Below are 16,053 nucleotides of genomic sequence, written 5' to 3' on the forward strand. Positions count from 1 at the left end.
TTATAAGGATTTGATATAGGGCAAAGCAACATTTGAATGACTCCACAGTTCAGAATTCAACTTCAGAACGAACAACCTCAGTACGGTCTATTTTGATATTACCCATTTGTCATGAACGAAAACAAGAATACATTTAATATGATCTAATCTAAGTACCTACGTTTGTTTATATTTAACTAAACTTAAATTTAACTAAAGTGATAACATTGCACGTTCATGCGTAACAAACCTATGTACTACTGATGTCTTCTCTCTAGAAAGGGGTAGATTTTAACCTGGTGGTGTATGTCGGTAGACATCATGCGATGTCTACAGTCTGTGAAGATTCTCAGTCATCCAGGTGAATTTGTCTGAAAGTTGAGTCATGGCAACTGGACGTTCTTTCTTCCTTTAATGCAGGCTTCGCTGCTTCTGCTCACCACGTCGGTAGGGGGCAGTAATGCCTTTTGCGCGAAACTCATACTCTGAGCAGCGAAGAAGCTGCACGCGTCTCTTGAATGTTTACAGGACCGTAGATGAGCAGAGAATGGCCGATGACCTGGACGACTTGCTGGACGAGGTGGAGGCGAAGTTCTGCCGCACCGCTCCGAAGGGGGATCGGATGTCTGCGCAGTCCGGGGACAGACGCACAAAAGACGGGTGGAGTTCGAGTTCAAACGCAGTTCTGTTAATTGTGACCTAATTTATTCATTTATCTATCTATCTATTGAGAGAGATGACAGCGATTTAGGGGCACATAGTAGTATTTAAAATGTGTTGTACATTTGTCGAGGACCCCATATTGTGATCAGGAACCCTAACACACGCCTCTGTGTCCACTTTGATCAACTTGTATGTGGGGGGGTTCTCTAAAGATGAAAAAATAATGTGTACATAATGGAGTGTTTTTTACTTTATTCTATTAACTCTGCCTGCCTGAGAAAATCGCCTTTATTTATATGGCAGAGAAATAATTCATGCAAAGTTGCACCTTTGCCGCTGTTCGTGACTGAAGTTCATTGAGATTTTGATGCTGAATATTGTCAGATGTTTGATTTTTGAAGCAGTGTTACGTCCTGTAGAAGACCAGAGAAAGATGACCTTGACGACCTTTTAGAGGACATATTGGATGATGATGACAGTTCGGTAATGTGTATGAAAGTATTTTTTTAAAGACTATGTATATGTCATACAGATTAACACACTATAACTATAAGATACTTTTCATTTTCGTGTAGATGCCTCAAGCGATCCGAACTGGACCAAAGTTGTCAGTGGCACAGTCCAGCAAGCGAAAGTATGTATCTAGTAAATTATCTAGTCAAAACCACATGTAGGTTCCCCTAAACTTGATTAAACATTGAAGCAAGATTGTTAATGGATATGTACTGCACCACATGGAGGCACGGCGGTTAGTGACGTGTGGGTCCCCTGCCAGCGTCCAGAGGCATGTCACAAGGTGAATTGGCAACTCAAAATTGCCCTTTGGTATTAGAGTGTGTGTGTGTGCCCTGCATTGGGCTGGCATCCCGCTCTGCGCGCATTTTCCAAGGATCGGCAACCCCGATCAGGAATAAGCAGGCGTAGAGAGAGGGATGGGTGTTGTAGTAGTCATATAAAATACATCAATATATTGAGTAAAGATGTTCGGAAGAATCCCAGGGTTGTAGTACTGGCTCCTTACGTTTGAACCAGAAACAAGCTACTTGTTTTACATTTCATGAAAATACCTGGTGTTGACTGCTTCTTAGTGAAGTTTTTCTCTTCTTGTCTACTATTTGCATCCTTGTAGATGCTGTCCAGTTTTTCTTGGTGGAAGTGCCATAGGACATGGCATAGGAACAAGTAACTCACAAAGGTGAAATAATTTATTACATTGTACTCTTAAATCATTTCATCTGGTAAATATTTCCACAGTACCTGAATAAAATATTGCCATATTTAACAATTTGCTTTATTTACTCTGCTGTAATGTCATGTCAGCCATGAACATACATCACCATGTTCATGTTCATTATATGATTTGCGGTTTGTTCACTGTTTGTGCGTGTGCATTTGCAGAGCATGCAACCAGTTAAGATGTACATCGTGTGATTTTCGCATTGTTACGTTTGATGATCTTGAGTGGGACCCTTCATGTGACTACCTCTTTTTTAGGTAAGGCACATCAAAAGGGAATTCACCATGTCTTGTGGTTTTTTTTTTTTTAGCACAAGGGGGCAGTGTTACATGGTGTTAAAATGACACCTCCGGTTAATTTCACAAAAGATTATATTTGTAAACATTTATAAAATTACAATAACACACCTAATAGGATAATCAAAACTCTGCACGATTCAAACGAAAACATACTGTATTTTTTGTTCACATTTAAATTCATGCATATATGTATCACTTCTGACCTCTGAATTTACAAGTTGGGGTTGGCGGGGGGGGCTGTCTCATTTTGTGCAGTTGGTCTAGATATTAACAAACAAAATAAGTTACCTAAATGCTAGAAATATTTTTTCCATTGTCTTCTGTACTTTCTTATCTTCCTCCACCATTTTACGGTCTAAGGCTTTCCATCAAACGCATGATGAGTCTTTTAAATGTCTGCATTCATTGCAATTGTTCTGCTGTCATCTCCACTTGTGCAACTGATGCAAGCAGCAGAGCACAATCAACGCGACTTTTTGAGAATTTCAACGGAAGTCAGTTGTAGTCTGATCTACTTCCACCTTCATTGGAAAAAACACAGAAATTCATTAAGGTCTTCAGATTTTTAAATTATTATACGTTTTGCCTGTAACTGCTTGAAGAATTGATTTCTTCTGCTTAATATAGAAATTATTAGCTGGGGTTGAGCCATTAGGGGAAATTTTTAGTTTAGTGGAAAGTCTCATGCTGATTGGGTAGATATCTGGGGCTTGAGTGATCCGCACACAGATGAACTTCCTTTTGTTTCCATATTTTCATATTCATTTTTTGTGCTTGTGTGTTCTTGCTTACAGAAATAACATGCCTGACTGTGACAAGCTGAGGGGCAAACTGAAGTACAAGCGGGGGGCACGGGCGTATGCATGCCAGTGTAGCTGGCACTCCGCTTTCAGCCTCATGGACCTGAGGGATCAGCAGCAGCTCAAGTGGGTTTGTGGCAAACATGAGACGTGACAAACCGCCCCCCCTGAACTTGATTGACGTTCAAGCCCCATTGGGCTATTTCCATTCCTTCTTTTTCCATTCTCCCACTGGCAGAAATATCAGTGAACTTATTAATCAAGTCATGTCTGATTCAAATCTCTTTCTGTATGAAATTTGTGACCATGAAACGTTTAAGTGATTAATAGTCTTATTATTTCAATACTTTAGTGCATAGTGAAGATACACAGTCATTATTCATTGTGTGAAAACTTTAATACATTCACAATTCACATTCATGTACTGTAAAACACCTTTATACATTCTCAGCATCATTTTCTAAAAAAGAACATTCGGTTTATGAGGCACCACACACACACACACACACACACACACACACACACACACACACACACACACACACTCCACTGACAGGAAAAGATTTAATACATTTTTACTACCATCTGGAGCTAGCCACGAACTCTGTGTGAATGGATCGAGTTAAGTTATGTGTGACTGTGTATGTTATGTGAATAAATAATTGTAGCCGAGTTGCTGTGTGTAGTACTTTTGATCGGATTCATCACTGTGTGAGGCCCGTGTCGTGTCATTCTGGCACCTCGTCATAGTCACTGCCTGACGACGATGTGTCTAGATCTTCTGTCAGGGTGGGGTTTGTCCCTTCATCTTCCGTTTCTGGTACATTCTCATAGAGCTCCTCTGATGTGCTGCTTGCGTTGTCTGAAGACCGAGGGAAAAGAATGTTATTTCAAATGCAAGCTGTATCTATACAGAACATAGTTTTTTTACTTTGTTAAAATGTAGCCTTAAAAATTACATATTCATATTACATTCCATATTGTGTAATACAGTTTACCAGATAGTTTGAGAAAATTCTTAAAAATGTAGAAAGTTTTGTAAAGAAAGAAAGTTAGTTTCAAATGGCTTATTTCTTAATTTATGAGCTTTTGTTGATTTAGTATATTTCTAATAAAACTCAATTCTTCAGAATCCTTTACTGAATCAGCGTGAGCTATAAAGACCCTGATTGATGGGTGAGAGGTGGTTGGTGTTGTAGTGGCTCAGTTGATCCTGGTATCCAGGTGGGTCTGGTGTTGGTGAGGTTTTCTCAGAATTCCATGTGCTTGTGCTGGTTAACTCTTGGGGGGGGGGAAAGGAAACCTGTTTTAGGTAATTTTGCTTTGTTTGTGTAATGCCATTTTTACAGGCTGTTTTTATGTATCTATACCAACCTGACTTCAGCAAGGTCTCCACGTCAGGGCCTATGTTCTCGTAGTCGTCTTCAGAAGATGAGCTGAATGAACCTAAAGAGTCAGCTGCAACGCCGTAGAGAAGAATAGTCATTATTACGCTCAGAAAGATGAGCTGTGTATGCTACTGTACACGTGATCTGATATTCAGCACAGATATATAAGATGACTCTTTTAAGCTATGAAGCATGTTTCAAAATGAACTGGAAAAAGCTCAAGACGGTGAGCAGCTTTTTTTTATTCGATACTCATGAATTTGATTAACCTGAAAACTGGTAGGATAATTATTTGTCCCACAAGTTAGAAATTTGCTGAGTCACAGCGGAAAGTGGCCTAGTGGGTTAAGGAATTGGCCCCGTAATCAGGTGGTTGTCGATTCGAATCCCGAGCTGCCAAGGTGCCACTGAGCAAAGCACCGTCCCCACACACTGCTCCCCGGGCGCCTGTCATGGCTGCTCACTGCTCACCAAGGGTGATGGTTAAAAGCAGAAGACACATTTTGCTGTGTCACCGTGTGCTGTGCTGCAGTGTTTCACAATGACATTCAATTCACTTCCACTTCAGAAAGTGGACAGTAGAAGATAAGAGTAACAAAAATAAATAGAATTTTAACGAACTATACCAAAGGTACCATGTCAAACGTACACTATAAAAACCATCTGAAAAATATTGAAAATACAAATGTACATGCGAATAAAGTTTCTTTGAAACAAGAAAGGTATGTCTTTCCTATAGTTTGAATCGTCCTTGGTTAACTATTTTTTTTTATTGCATCTTCTAGGGAATATTTTTTTTTGCCAAGTACAGTACTGAAGAGGATAGTCAGTGTTTTCATGGCTTGATACCGTATAACTACATAGAATACAGAAGTAGAGAAAACAGAAGTTCCACTCACCGCTGAAATAAAAAGTGGAAAGTGGGCCAACACTCACCGGTGCTTGTCCTTGGGACGTTCACTGGCTCATCGTGGGGAAATGGCTGCAGTGATTCATCTGCACCGACATCATCTTTCAGGGAAATGGGTGAACATCATTAAATTGCTCATTTTCAGCACAATGGCCCTTGAATTTGAACTCTGATCTGAACTCACCTGGATCTATCTGGGAGTCTGCCTTTGGGCCAACATTTACATAGTCATCTTCAGAGGATGAGTCTGAGGGTTCAACTGCTCAAGTAAAACAGAAGCAGGTTGTTATCCAAGATTTCCAGCAATTGTTACGATAGTGTAATCAACAGAAATATCAATGCAGCACGAACTAAATCTGAAATTGTAGCTACTGTTTAGGTCACTGAAGAACATCTGAAATGAACTCACCTGATAAAGTTTGCCTGATCACAACGGGCCAGGCGTAGCTGGAGTCGCATGAGCTGGTCGAGCTGTCTGTAGACACTTGTCGGTGGAGGGCAGCATTTTCTGGAGCTCTTTCTGTGAACGCGTTAATTCAGATTGAAATAAGTTACGTTCACAGTTCACTTACACGTCTGCCCTGATTGCTTCAATAAAAAACACAGAACCTTGACAGGAGACGGTGGCTGTATTTTCTGGAGGTATGCTGGATTTATCTACTTCCTCCTCCTCAGTAGCGATAATGTAGTTTTGGTCATTTGAGTTGCATGAGCTGGTTAAACTGCCCTCAGGATGCACGGGTCGGTGGAAACTGGCATCGTCTGAAGCGTCTTTAAAAAAAAGAAACATTCGTGCTCAATACAAGTCATTCAAGCGGAATATTTTAAAAGGCAAACAGCAGTCAGACCCACCCGGATGCGGAGGGCCTTCTGACGGGACTTGGAGCAGACCCTGTTCCTGCTCGTTCTGCTGAGCGTCCTCGGCCGTGTTGGAGACGCTTTGTTGCATCTCACCTGCTGTCAAGTGAAATAATTTATGTGCTCAAAACATTAAATTAACTGGACATTAAGAGCATTTCATAATAAAAGCACATCCAACACATCCATTGTATTATTTAACACAGTATAATAGAAATCTCAAGGCACTCATAGGTTCTTAAATTATTGTTAAAATGTATTTGCTGTTTTATTGGTTATAAAGTTGGACTTTTTTTCCCCTTGGGGCAGACGAGAAACTGTCACACACCGGTCTTTTTCCTGTAACGCTTGCAGAGCACTGCATTGTAGGCGAGCACTGCAAGCAGAGCAATGCTGAGGACAACGCAGCCTGCCTCTGCTGCATGCAGGTCATGAGGGTGCGAGTCCGCGGCAACCACGATGACCGTTGACTCTAGGATCAGAAAACAAAAAACGCACACGTTGTTTAGCATTGCAATGCCTTATTTGCATATATTTTTCACTGGATTAATAAAGTGTAGAGAGGACACATGCATCACCCGTGGACCAGGATGTTTGAGTCGTCTCAGCCGGGGTGGTCGGGCTGCTTTTATTTCCTGAGGGAGGAATAAACAAGTGTTATCATCTTTACTCCAATTCAAAGTTCAGCCGTAGTGCTCATTCGGGCCAGTGGTGGCCTAGCAAGTAAGGAAGGTTGCCGGTTCGTATCCCAAGCCGCCAAGGTGCCACTGAGCAAAGCAGCGTCCCCACACACTGCTCCCCGGGCGCCTGTCATGGCTGCCCACTGCTCACCAAGGGTGATGGTTAAAAGCAGAGGACACATTTCGTTGTGTCACCGTGTGCTGTGCTTCACAATAGCAATCACTTTGGTTCCATTAGCATGTCTGGTCTGACTGTGTCTTCCCACTTAGACCCACCAAGGCATTCTAAAAATCTATCTAAAGATCCAAATTGACAATTTTTGTATCCACTGCATTTATGGTTTAGTGTACTTGAACAATTTTGCTCATCACGTGGACACATTTCATTATCACCAAGGTGACATATCATATTTTTTCATACCTGAGCACACCACGCCAGAGTCCTCTTTATGGCCACAGTCGATTGTCATGTTCCTCTGGGATCTGCACTGCCACAGGTTCTGCTCATTGCCTATGCAGCTTACATCAAGCATATAGATGTGACCGGAGCCCGGGCCGAACTGTCCCTTCTCACCAGTCACCTGGAGAGCAAAGCCACAGCCCAGCTGAGCACACACCACATGGCCATCCTGCAGGTCCCACCCGTCGTCACACACTGTGCCCCATCCTTCCTCTCCCCAGAGCTCCACCCGCCCCTCACACTCGTCCTTGCTGCCACTGAGCCGGACAACCTGGTGCCCTGAGCAATAGAAAAATAACGTCAATTTACAACACGCATCAGGCATCCACAGCACTGATCATGGAGAGGAATGGCACTGCTGAGACCCACCACACTGAATTTCTGTCAGGTTCCTGCAGATGCTGCCTGCAGCCTCTGTGCAGTTGTGCAGGTTGGTGTCTCTGTAGGTGCAGTTGGTGAGGCAGTTGTTGAGCTCTTCGTTGTTCTTGTTTGTCAGCTTATGCAGCTTCCCACACTGCAAGTGTTCACATACATGCTCAGCAACTTCCTTTTGGTTCTCTGGACTGAGGGCTGCCACCATCTTTGTGCCTTCATGATGCACCTCCAGTTGTCCGTCACAGATTTTAGATAGACTGAAATGGCTGAACCTACCTACATAAATAACACATTCAATTTCATAGTTCAGAAGTCATCTTCATGTTCATATCCAGGAGACATGTGGTGCAGCATGAAAGTATCTGTGGCCTCATTTCAAACATTTCTCTTCTCAGAAATCGTTCTCTACACAGTTTGTGCATGTCAGACGCTCTAATGCTGCATTCACAACAACAAATACCCACAAAACGTCTGCCAATGTTGTGTTCTGCAAAAGTTCAATTTGTTAAGCAACAAACTGCAGCGGAGCCACTTCCCGTGAGTCACTTCCTGTGGAAATGTCAGGCTGTGGTGCAGATTGGGGAGACACTGGGGAAAAACTTTATTTAGATACTCCAGCACTGAAATTTATTTGTGTGTCTGGGTGTCTATGTGGTACAGCGACCTTAACTGACTTAAGTAAAAAAACGTCACCACAGGCTAGAGGTTTAGATCTCCCTTAGATAATTAAAAAAAACATATATATATATTTATGCTTTATCAAAATGATATTACAAGAAAACATAAAAATTAAGGCTTAGAGTCAAAATGTAATGCAACATCGTTTGAAAACCATTAAATCAAAATCACCACACCTTGCCTTTATCGGCGCATCATTTACAGCAACTTTTTGTATAAACCCACAGATCCTTTTCAGTCATTTTAAGTCAACACACACACAAACCTGATACGTTGTTCAATAATAAATAGTTTGAGCTAAATAACATCTTACATTTATGTATTTCTTGTTAATGTTTACTTGGTAATTTTTTTTAAAGACAGCATATCGTTGATTTAATAAATCTGACGTGTCCTCTGTAGTGTCATTTTTTATCTTTTGGAATATATTACTTGTAGAGTGTGGGGAGAAACATTTGATTTCTCAATTTCTTTTGTACTAAAGGGTTTATTTCCAAGTGATAGAAAATAAGTGTGCATGCATTTGCACTAGCAGAAAAAAATAATTTTTACAGTCACGGACTGGTTGTATAAAGTCCATTATGACCGACCGAACGCCATTTACTCTTTTCCGCAAGCTTTCGTCAGGCTGCACTAGACTAACGTTCGGTTCAATATGACGGGAATCTGCTTTCACCAGGAATAACAGCGACAATCACAAACACAAAATCACTATACACTCACTCGCATTGGATGTATCAGATTCCAGTGAGTCCATTAGATGAGGACTGGTTGTGTTTCGAATCGCTAAGAACGGAGAACAAAGAAGGTTCAGTTATGTAAGATGTGACATTTTATTTCAAAGTCTTACATATTTACAGATTAGCAAATAAAAGAAAATCAAATAAAAGATACAAGAACACACCTGAATATTTTTTTAATGGCCCTTGTTGTGTTGTTTGGACCAACACTGCAGGTTTTTGGTTTTTCTATGTTACGTTGATGTTACGGATCCACAAAGAATGAATGAGAGTAAATGGTAAATTACTACATAAAAAGACCCAAGGTGTCAACATGAATGGACAGTCATTTTAAGTATAGATCATTAATTCATTCTTTTTTTTAAATATCTACTACGCATCTACTACGTTGTGATACTGTTCAGTCAACATTAGTCCCTTCCTAGGTCTAGTCTCCGGTATAATATTCAACAGTGTATTTATTTTATTCTATATTACTCTTTGTTGGATTGCAACGTGTTAGCTAATTATTCTGTTTTCTGCAAACGTAAGAGTGATTTGCTGTATAAATGATTTATTTTAAGTATGATGCCAGCATCAATGTATAGGATAAATGAGGGACTATGCATGTCTCTCCCTCTGCCAAGTTACCTTTACCAGCTTATCTGATCTACCTGATGCATCGAAGTTCAAATGATTTTTAAAAGCACATGTTCAAGTTACAAATTATGTAATGGCAAAAGTATATGTTCCAGTGTTTCTATTTACATTTACATTTACAGCATTTACCAGACGCCCTTATCCAGAGCGACTTACAATCAGCAGTTACAGGGACAGAGAAACTTAAGGTTAAGTGTCTTGCTCAGGGATACAATGGTAGTAAGTGGGATTTGAACCCAGGTCTTCTGGTTCATAGGCGAGTGTGTTACCCACTAGGCTACTACCACCCTATATATGCTTGTTTCTATATATGCATAGAAGCCCAGCGATGTAGAGTTTTATTGTGTTTACATATAACAGATGTATTTTTCTACTGTCCACACATCGTCTCAGAACTGGGACCAGGACCAATGTCTGCGTTGTCAGTGGCCTCTTCTAAATGCATGTTCACATCCAGGAACCATTACTTTCTGTTCAGTAATGATCTGCCATTTCAATGTATTATGCTCTATACGTGTCTTTGTATGTACAGTATATTTTGGTCATATTACATCATGGTTGTATAGGTGCAATTAGAATTACTAATTTAATTAGCATTTTAGCACATTTTAACTTTTAGCAATCGTATTCTTACAATAAGAATATAAATGAGCAGTTACGTGAAACTCTGTAACGCATCAGCTGAAAAAGACATGTTAGAGTTAAATATAATTTAGAGTTTTAAATATAGGTTTAGAGTTTTAAATATAATTTACATTTCTGAAAGTTTGATAGTTAAGCTGGCAGAGTAGTGCCTCAGCACATGTTAACGTGAAGCAGACATTGAATGGAAACTGATTTACCTTGACAGGAACACAGCACTTGAAGAAAAGCGACCCATCTAATTAGATCCATGATTCAGTCGTTTAGCAGTTTTATTTTTGAGTATATTTCAAGGTTACCATGCTGCTGTGCACTGACACCACCTTATCTGTAATTGCATTGCATGCAAATGTGTGACCCTGTACACAGAGCTGGAGTTTGTGCTCTTGCATTGTGTGGTTTCCATTCTGGGGTTGCAACATTTTTTTTTTACTTTTACACACACACACACACACACACACACACACCATTTGTTGCCTGAATGGGTCAGAAATTACAGTTCAAACACCACTCTGTAGTAGGGTACAGTGTTGAGGTAAAGTATACTCCTCTGATCAGATTTAAGCCATTTTGAAATTGATTAACTGAAACCTGTTGCTAGGAGACCCAGAACCTGAGAGCATCTACAGAGAGAACCGATTTAAATCTTAAATCTCTACTGCACACTGTACATTATATATTGGCAAATCTTTGATTTATTGTGCAATTATTGCTTTTAATATTTTTATGTGTGAGTATACTTTTCAAAACTTGTCAGATCTCGCGAAAATGTACTAAAGTAAATGCACACAGGAACATTGTTTCAAGAACTGGACAGTGAGGTGATTTCCAGCATGTATTCATTTTAAGCTTGTTCATTATGCCAAAGCGGCATGCAGTAAGTTGTATCCTTGGGGGAAGAGTAGGTCAAAATTCCAGCATATTATTAAATGTTAATTGGACTGCGGTTCACCAGAGAGAGTAACAACTTTGATTACTTTGTTCAAATAGCACAGACCGTTCACCTCTTCTTCTGGGCTGCATATTCTGCGATCACTTTTAAGTGTGAAGGCAGACAACAAGTGGTGTTGCAGCACTGGGAAGCTTGTCTGTGAGGATTGAGGCATTCGTTTTTGGACAGTTTTGATCTGGGTTAATGGCTGATACTGATTGGCTGAATGGTGGGTGTTTAAGAAATGTTAAATGCACAATTAAACATGCACAATGTTTAATGTTCATGTAAACTAACATGAGGGAAGGTAAATCTGGTGCAAGTTAACATGGCAAAGCATCCAAAGAGTTCAACAAAGAGTTGAAAAGAAGTGAATTGACCAAAGGAGGGCGAAGAGCAGTGTTAGTATATAAGGATAATATATAGGATGAAAAGGTATAAGGAGCTTGATTTTTTTCTTAAGGCAATGTCCGTTTTGTGACTGACCGATAGTTCAGTGTCTTTCCCATGTGCTTATATTTTATAATGGCTAATTCCTGGTAGCATGCATTCATGTGTTTTAGATTAGTAGATTAGCTTTGGACTCATATTAACGTTAAATAATCTCACAAAGCAAAATTTTACGTTTACATTTACAGCATTTATCAGACGCCCTTATCCAGAGCGACTTACAATCAGTAGTCACAGGGACAGTCCCTTGTTTAGGGATTTGAACCTGGTATTTCTGGTTTATAGGCGAGTGTGTTAACCACTAGGCTACTACCACCCTTTTCATAAAATTTTCATAAAAGAGCACCTTTAATATCTGAATTCAAATAGATTGTTCAGTAAATAATGTAAATTTTGTTGCTATGTACAATACCTTAAGTGAATAATTATATTTCATACATTATAATAATGTAATAATTTTAATTACTTCTGCCATACACTGAATATGGAGTATGTCTGCACATTACTTAAGATGAGACTGTTTACTAACTTTAACTTAAGAAAATCTAATAAAAAATGTAAAGAGTTCTTGCATCTTGTTATATAATGGTAGTTTTTACACTGGTAGGTATTACCAGGTCCCTCGTAACAATGTAAAGTGTGTGGTTGTGTATGTTTTCACACTGTGATGGACTGTCAGGGTGCAGGGGCAGCCTGATACATTGCAGAAACCTACAGATCCCAATCTACAGATGAACATTATTACCTGCCTGACTGAAGGTATGAAACTAAGGCAGATTTACAGATTAATTCATTTAGCAGTACCTGTGTATATCTCTCCTGCATGTGTGTGTGTCAGATATGTGGTTAACAATTTTCTGTATAAATGCTGTGATTGAGGAACAGTGTTGTCAAGGAGAGAAGAAGAATGATCCTGAAAGTGGCTTATGCATTTTTAAAATTATTTTCTATCACCTATATTTATAAATGTCATAAATCAAGCATAATACATAGATCACAATACATCATTGGTGATGGTACAGCCTTTCAGACCTTACGGTATAAACATTACAAAAATATGGTATTGTTGCAAGTTCTGAACCAAGCAAAGAAGGATCTGTACCGATTACAAAGGCATGTACCATGTTCATGTTGTTGCATACTATTTCTTCTTATTTTGAGCTTGAGTTAATTACTCTATGTGCTTTTTAACGCTGGTCACTGGTGCCCCCAGTGGCCTCTAAAGCCTAATCCATCATGAATCTGCCCCAGGTGACAAACACATAAATACCCCAGCAGCTGATCTGTGCACTGATCAGACTGGCAGGACAGATGTGGCCAGTAGGCTTTTTCTCACCCATAATGACTGATGACGCTGCCTTCGTCTGTGATGAGGCAATAATTAATTAGCGGCTGAATATAGTCAGACAGACACGGCCAATTTCACTGTTTTCTGTGGCACGGCAATTCACTGTCACCCATCTGTTTCTCCCTGTGTCATGCTGCCGAGGAGATCATTCCTACTGACACATTTCTTTCCCCTCTTTGGTTGAAAGAGCTATATAATTAACACAATTATTATTTTGATTTAGTTGTAATTAAACAGAGGCCATGCCTAAAGTCATTGTGATTGGTTTGACCTGTCCTCACTAAGAGACCATTAGTGAGCGCAAGCAACTACCTGCCTGGGACACTCAGAAGAAGAAGCTATTCAGGGGAGAGAAAATAAAATGATTAAAAATGAATAACGCAATTAATTGCAGACCCTGGCTTGCTCTCTCTTTCATGGCCCCTTTTCAAGTAGCTATTATGTCCTGCTGGATGATAATTTGCATGTAATTAAATCAGTAGCATGGATTGTGAATTCTTGTCACAATATCCTGCAGATAGATAATATTTATGCTACAGTTTAAGTGAATGCTGAATGCCTCATTCCAACAGAGCTGTAAAGAGGGTGAACTGTACGACTTTGTGTGCTGACATTTGTTATCCTTGAAACCAATGTTCTTTTCTTGTGACCTAAAATAAGTACGATATTGTTGGTTCCCCTGACAACACCATTTAGTGCTGCTCTCTCAGTGAGAAAATGCATTATTGAGAGATGGATGAAAACCCTCACTTCAGCTTGGATGAAGTGTTGTTTTGTGTTACCGTTTTTATTGCAAATTACCTTTTGATATTGCAAATTGGCTTTTGATAATAAATGCACATGGGGTAAAAGGAGCATTTAATACAAACCAATTAGCAGAGAATCTGAAGCACATTTGCTTCAGCAGCTGGTGATTATATCACTGGTTTCTGTTCTGGGTCAGCCAAAGGTGTACATTTGCTTAATGCATTTCATATATAATGAATTAACGGGGCCACCAGTTAATGTCAGTCAGAAGATGAATGTGGCTGAGTGTACTCATTGCTGAAATATAATACACTAAAATACAGACAGACAACACATCCATTATTAAGTACACATTATAAATATAATACATCCATCATTAAATATACAAATGTCCAACGCTGCAATATGAATGGCCTGAGATGAATAATAAACCCAGCAGCCACCACAGGAAGTACACGCAATTGCTGAATGAAAATACCTATAAAATGAAAATATATATTACACTATTGATATTATCCTACTGTTCTGACTTTAAGACTGCAATTTTTAAATTACCTGATAATTACTTCATCCAAATATAGCCTATATTCCTATATTGTGCTGCCATTGTCTGAACTAACAATGGGCAGTGAAATGAAAGCCCATGGAGCCCTGATGGAGCCTCAGAATAATATGGAGCCTGGGGACTTTCCAGTTAAAAAAAACAGTGATGGCCAGTCTGAACATCCAGGTGTCAGCCCATTCAGCTAAGAAAAATGCACATTTCTGGCAATGCAGACCCTCCATTAGCTGCCAGAAGTTCCCCAGCACACAGGAGGTGTGGCACCAGGTTCCGCTCGGAGAGCTGGCATAAATACGAATCATGAACTGAACACCATTCAGTCGCATTGTTGCCAGGCAACATTGTTTATCTATTCACATAAGGAATCAATCATGCTGTACTTGGAAAAATGCAAAGCCATGCAGTCGCTTCTTCTACAGGCTCGGCGGCACCTAAATTACTCGGAAGCACGACATTGTTCAGGCCCACTGAGGAATGAATGAGAAGAGACCGGTTTTAATTCCTTTTTTTTTTCTCACCTAGAACATCCTGCCTGCCGGAGGCATTTGATTTACTGTGTATTTGTGTGTAGCAGAGAGAAATATCAGCCACAAAAAGTTAATGTGCTTTTTGAAAAGGTGTTTTAGGGATTTTTATGCTAATGAGTTATCTTCTCAAATTAAAGCTTTGATCAGTTTACTTTTTGAACAATTCTAAGATGATTGTCCACTTTTGTTTTCTGTTTCCTTGAGCCATATGGAGTGATGACCTCTCTCACTATGTGGCTATGGTGAATATAATCGTATGTAATGCTGATCGACTGGATGCACATGGTACAAGGAAGACATGCATCTTGACCTCGATTGTGGAGTCACTGAGTGTTGTCAATCTCTTTTGCACGTACTGAGATTATCTTAACAGTATTTAACAGTGTGCAAACAGACCAGCTGAGTACCAGAATATATAAGCTGATTGATAAACGTTGGATAAGAGTATCTGCCAAATGACAAAAATGGGAACGTAAAACGTAAAATTTTACTTCCGACAAACATGAAATAATTTACTCAGCCTGCAACCCAGCACCCCCTGCTGGAGTCCTCTGGTGCTGCTTTATGTCTATTGATATTTAGTCTGTTTAGATCCTGTTAGTTTCTGTAAGTGTCTTAATTGGTGTTGTGAGTTTCTCGGTCAGCCTCCTAGGATTAAATCCAAGATCCTCAGTAATCTGGTTTAGAATTTTTTTATTGTAAATCTGGATTTCTAGATTATTTTTAATATTTTTAATTTGGATCTTATGTATAAGGTATAAGGTCCAAAATATATAAAATTGTGTTGGTGGAGAGAACTTTACATACAGCATTAGGCAGACACTCTTATCCAGAGCGACTTACATAAGTGCTTTAAGATGTCTGTCATTGTGATCCCTCATTTGGTTCACTAGGACATGAGCTGCAAATACCATTAGTTTAATATGACAGAGCAGAGTGTGTCCTGATGGACATTAGTGTGCCCTTCTCAAATGAGGAAGTGCAGAGATTAATCTGGTCGACAGTCTCAGTGAGTCTGGGCTCCACAGCAGGATCCAGATGGTCTTATTATTAATAAGTTAATTGTTAAAAATTAAATATATAACAGGTAGGAGGTCAATTTCAAGCAGTACTCTGCAAGTCAAATTGCAACAAATATAC

At 39.6% G+C, this 16,053-nt stretch overlaps 2 protein-coding genes across 6 annotated transcripts; one reads left to right on the plus strand and one right to left on the minus strand.

Annotated features, from left to right (window-relative positions):
• The first annotated feature begins 325 nt into the window (after positions 1-325).
• cfap418 (cilia and flagella associated protein 418) lies at positions 326-4,110 on the plus strand. 3 transcript variants are annotated; one of them, XM_028981457.1, is made up of 6 exons: positions 326-639; positions 1,044-1,125; positions 1,218-1,276; positions 1,772-1,837; positions 2,041-2,136; positions 2,973-4,110. In XM_028981457.1, the coding sequence occupies exons 1-6, from the start codon at positions 440-442 to the stop codon at positions 3,130-3,132; spliced, it is 663 nt and encodes a 220-aa protein (XP_028837290.1). In that variant the 5' UTR covers positions 326-439; the 3' UTR covers positions 3,133-4,110. The 3 variants fall into 3 exon arrangements, with proteins under 3 accessions (XP_028837290.1, XP_028837291.1, XP_028837292.1); XM_028981458.1 differs by having other exon boundaries at positions 1,047-1,125; XM_028981459.1 differs by lacking the exon at positions 2,041-2,136.
• Positions 3,357-10,741, minus strand: LOC114790993 (T-cell differentiation antigen CD6). 3 transcript variants are annotated; one of them, XM_028981456.1, is made up of 14 exons: positions 10,549-10,741; positions 9,051-9,113; positions 7,644-7,925; positions 7,236-7,553; positions 6,713-6,769; positions 6,463-6,606; positions 6,129-6,230; positions 5,886-6,047; positions 5,686-5,796; positions 5,461-5,538; positions 5,303-5,377; positions 4,353-4,436; positions 4,143-4,259; positions 3,357-3,840 (listed from the first exon to the last, which is right to left on the minus strand). In XM_028981456.1, exons 1-14 carry the CDS (start codon positions 10,598-10,600, stop codon positions 3,707-3,709), a joined length of 1,779 nt encoding a protein of 592 aa, XP_028837289.1. In that variant the 5' UTR covers positions 10,601-10,741; the 3' UTR covers positions 3,357-3,706. The 3 variants fall into 3 exon arrangements, with proteins under 3 accessions (XP_028837289.1, XP_028837288.1, XP_028837287.1); XM_028981455.1 differs by having other exon boundaries at positions 5,461-5,535; positions 6,129-6,233; XM_028981454.1 differs by having other exon boundaries at positions 6,129-6,233.
• Between the last annotated feature and the right edge of the window lie 5,312 nt (positions 10,742-16,053).

This window comes from Denticeps clupeoides, chromosome 5 (assembly GCF_900700375.1).
Source record: "Denticeps clupeoides chromosome 5, fDenClu1.1, whole genome shotgun sequence".
Taxonomy (NCBI): Eukaryota; Metazoa; Chordata; class Actinopteri; order Clupeiformes; family Denticipitidae; genus Denticeps; species Denticeps clupeoides.

Bases quoted from the DNA above. Each gene is read 5' to 3' on its own strand.
- cfap418 (XM_028981457.1), top strand. From the start codon at position 440: ATGCCTTTTGCGCGAAACTCATACTCTGAGCAGCGAAGAAGCTGCACG. The intron at 640-1,043 runs GTGGAGTTCGAG...TGATTTTTGAAG, and splicing joins GACAGACGCACAAAAGACGG to CAGTGTTACGTCCTGTAGAA. The intron at 1,277-1,771 runs GTATGTATCTAG...GCATCCTTGTAG, and splicing joins GCACAGTCCAGCAAGCGAAA to ATGCTGTCCAGTTTTTCTTG.
- LOC114790993 (XM_028981454.1), bottom strand. From the start codon at position 10,600: ATGGATCTAATTAGATGGGTCGCTTTTCTTCAAGTGCTGTGTTCCTGT. The intron at 6,048-6,128 runs GTGGGTCTGACT...TTTTTTTTAAAG, and splicing joins AGAAGGCCCTCCGCATCCGG to ACGCTTCAGACGATGCCAGT. The intron at 5,378-5,460 runs GTGAGTTCAGAT...TTTCCCTGAAAG, and splicing joins AGACTCCCAGATAGATCCAG to ATGATGTCGGTGCAGATGAA.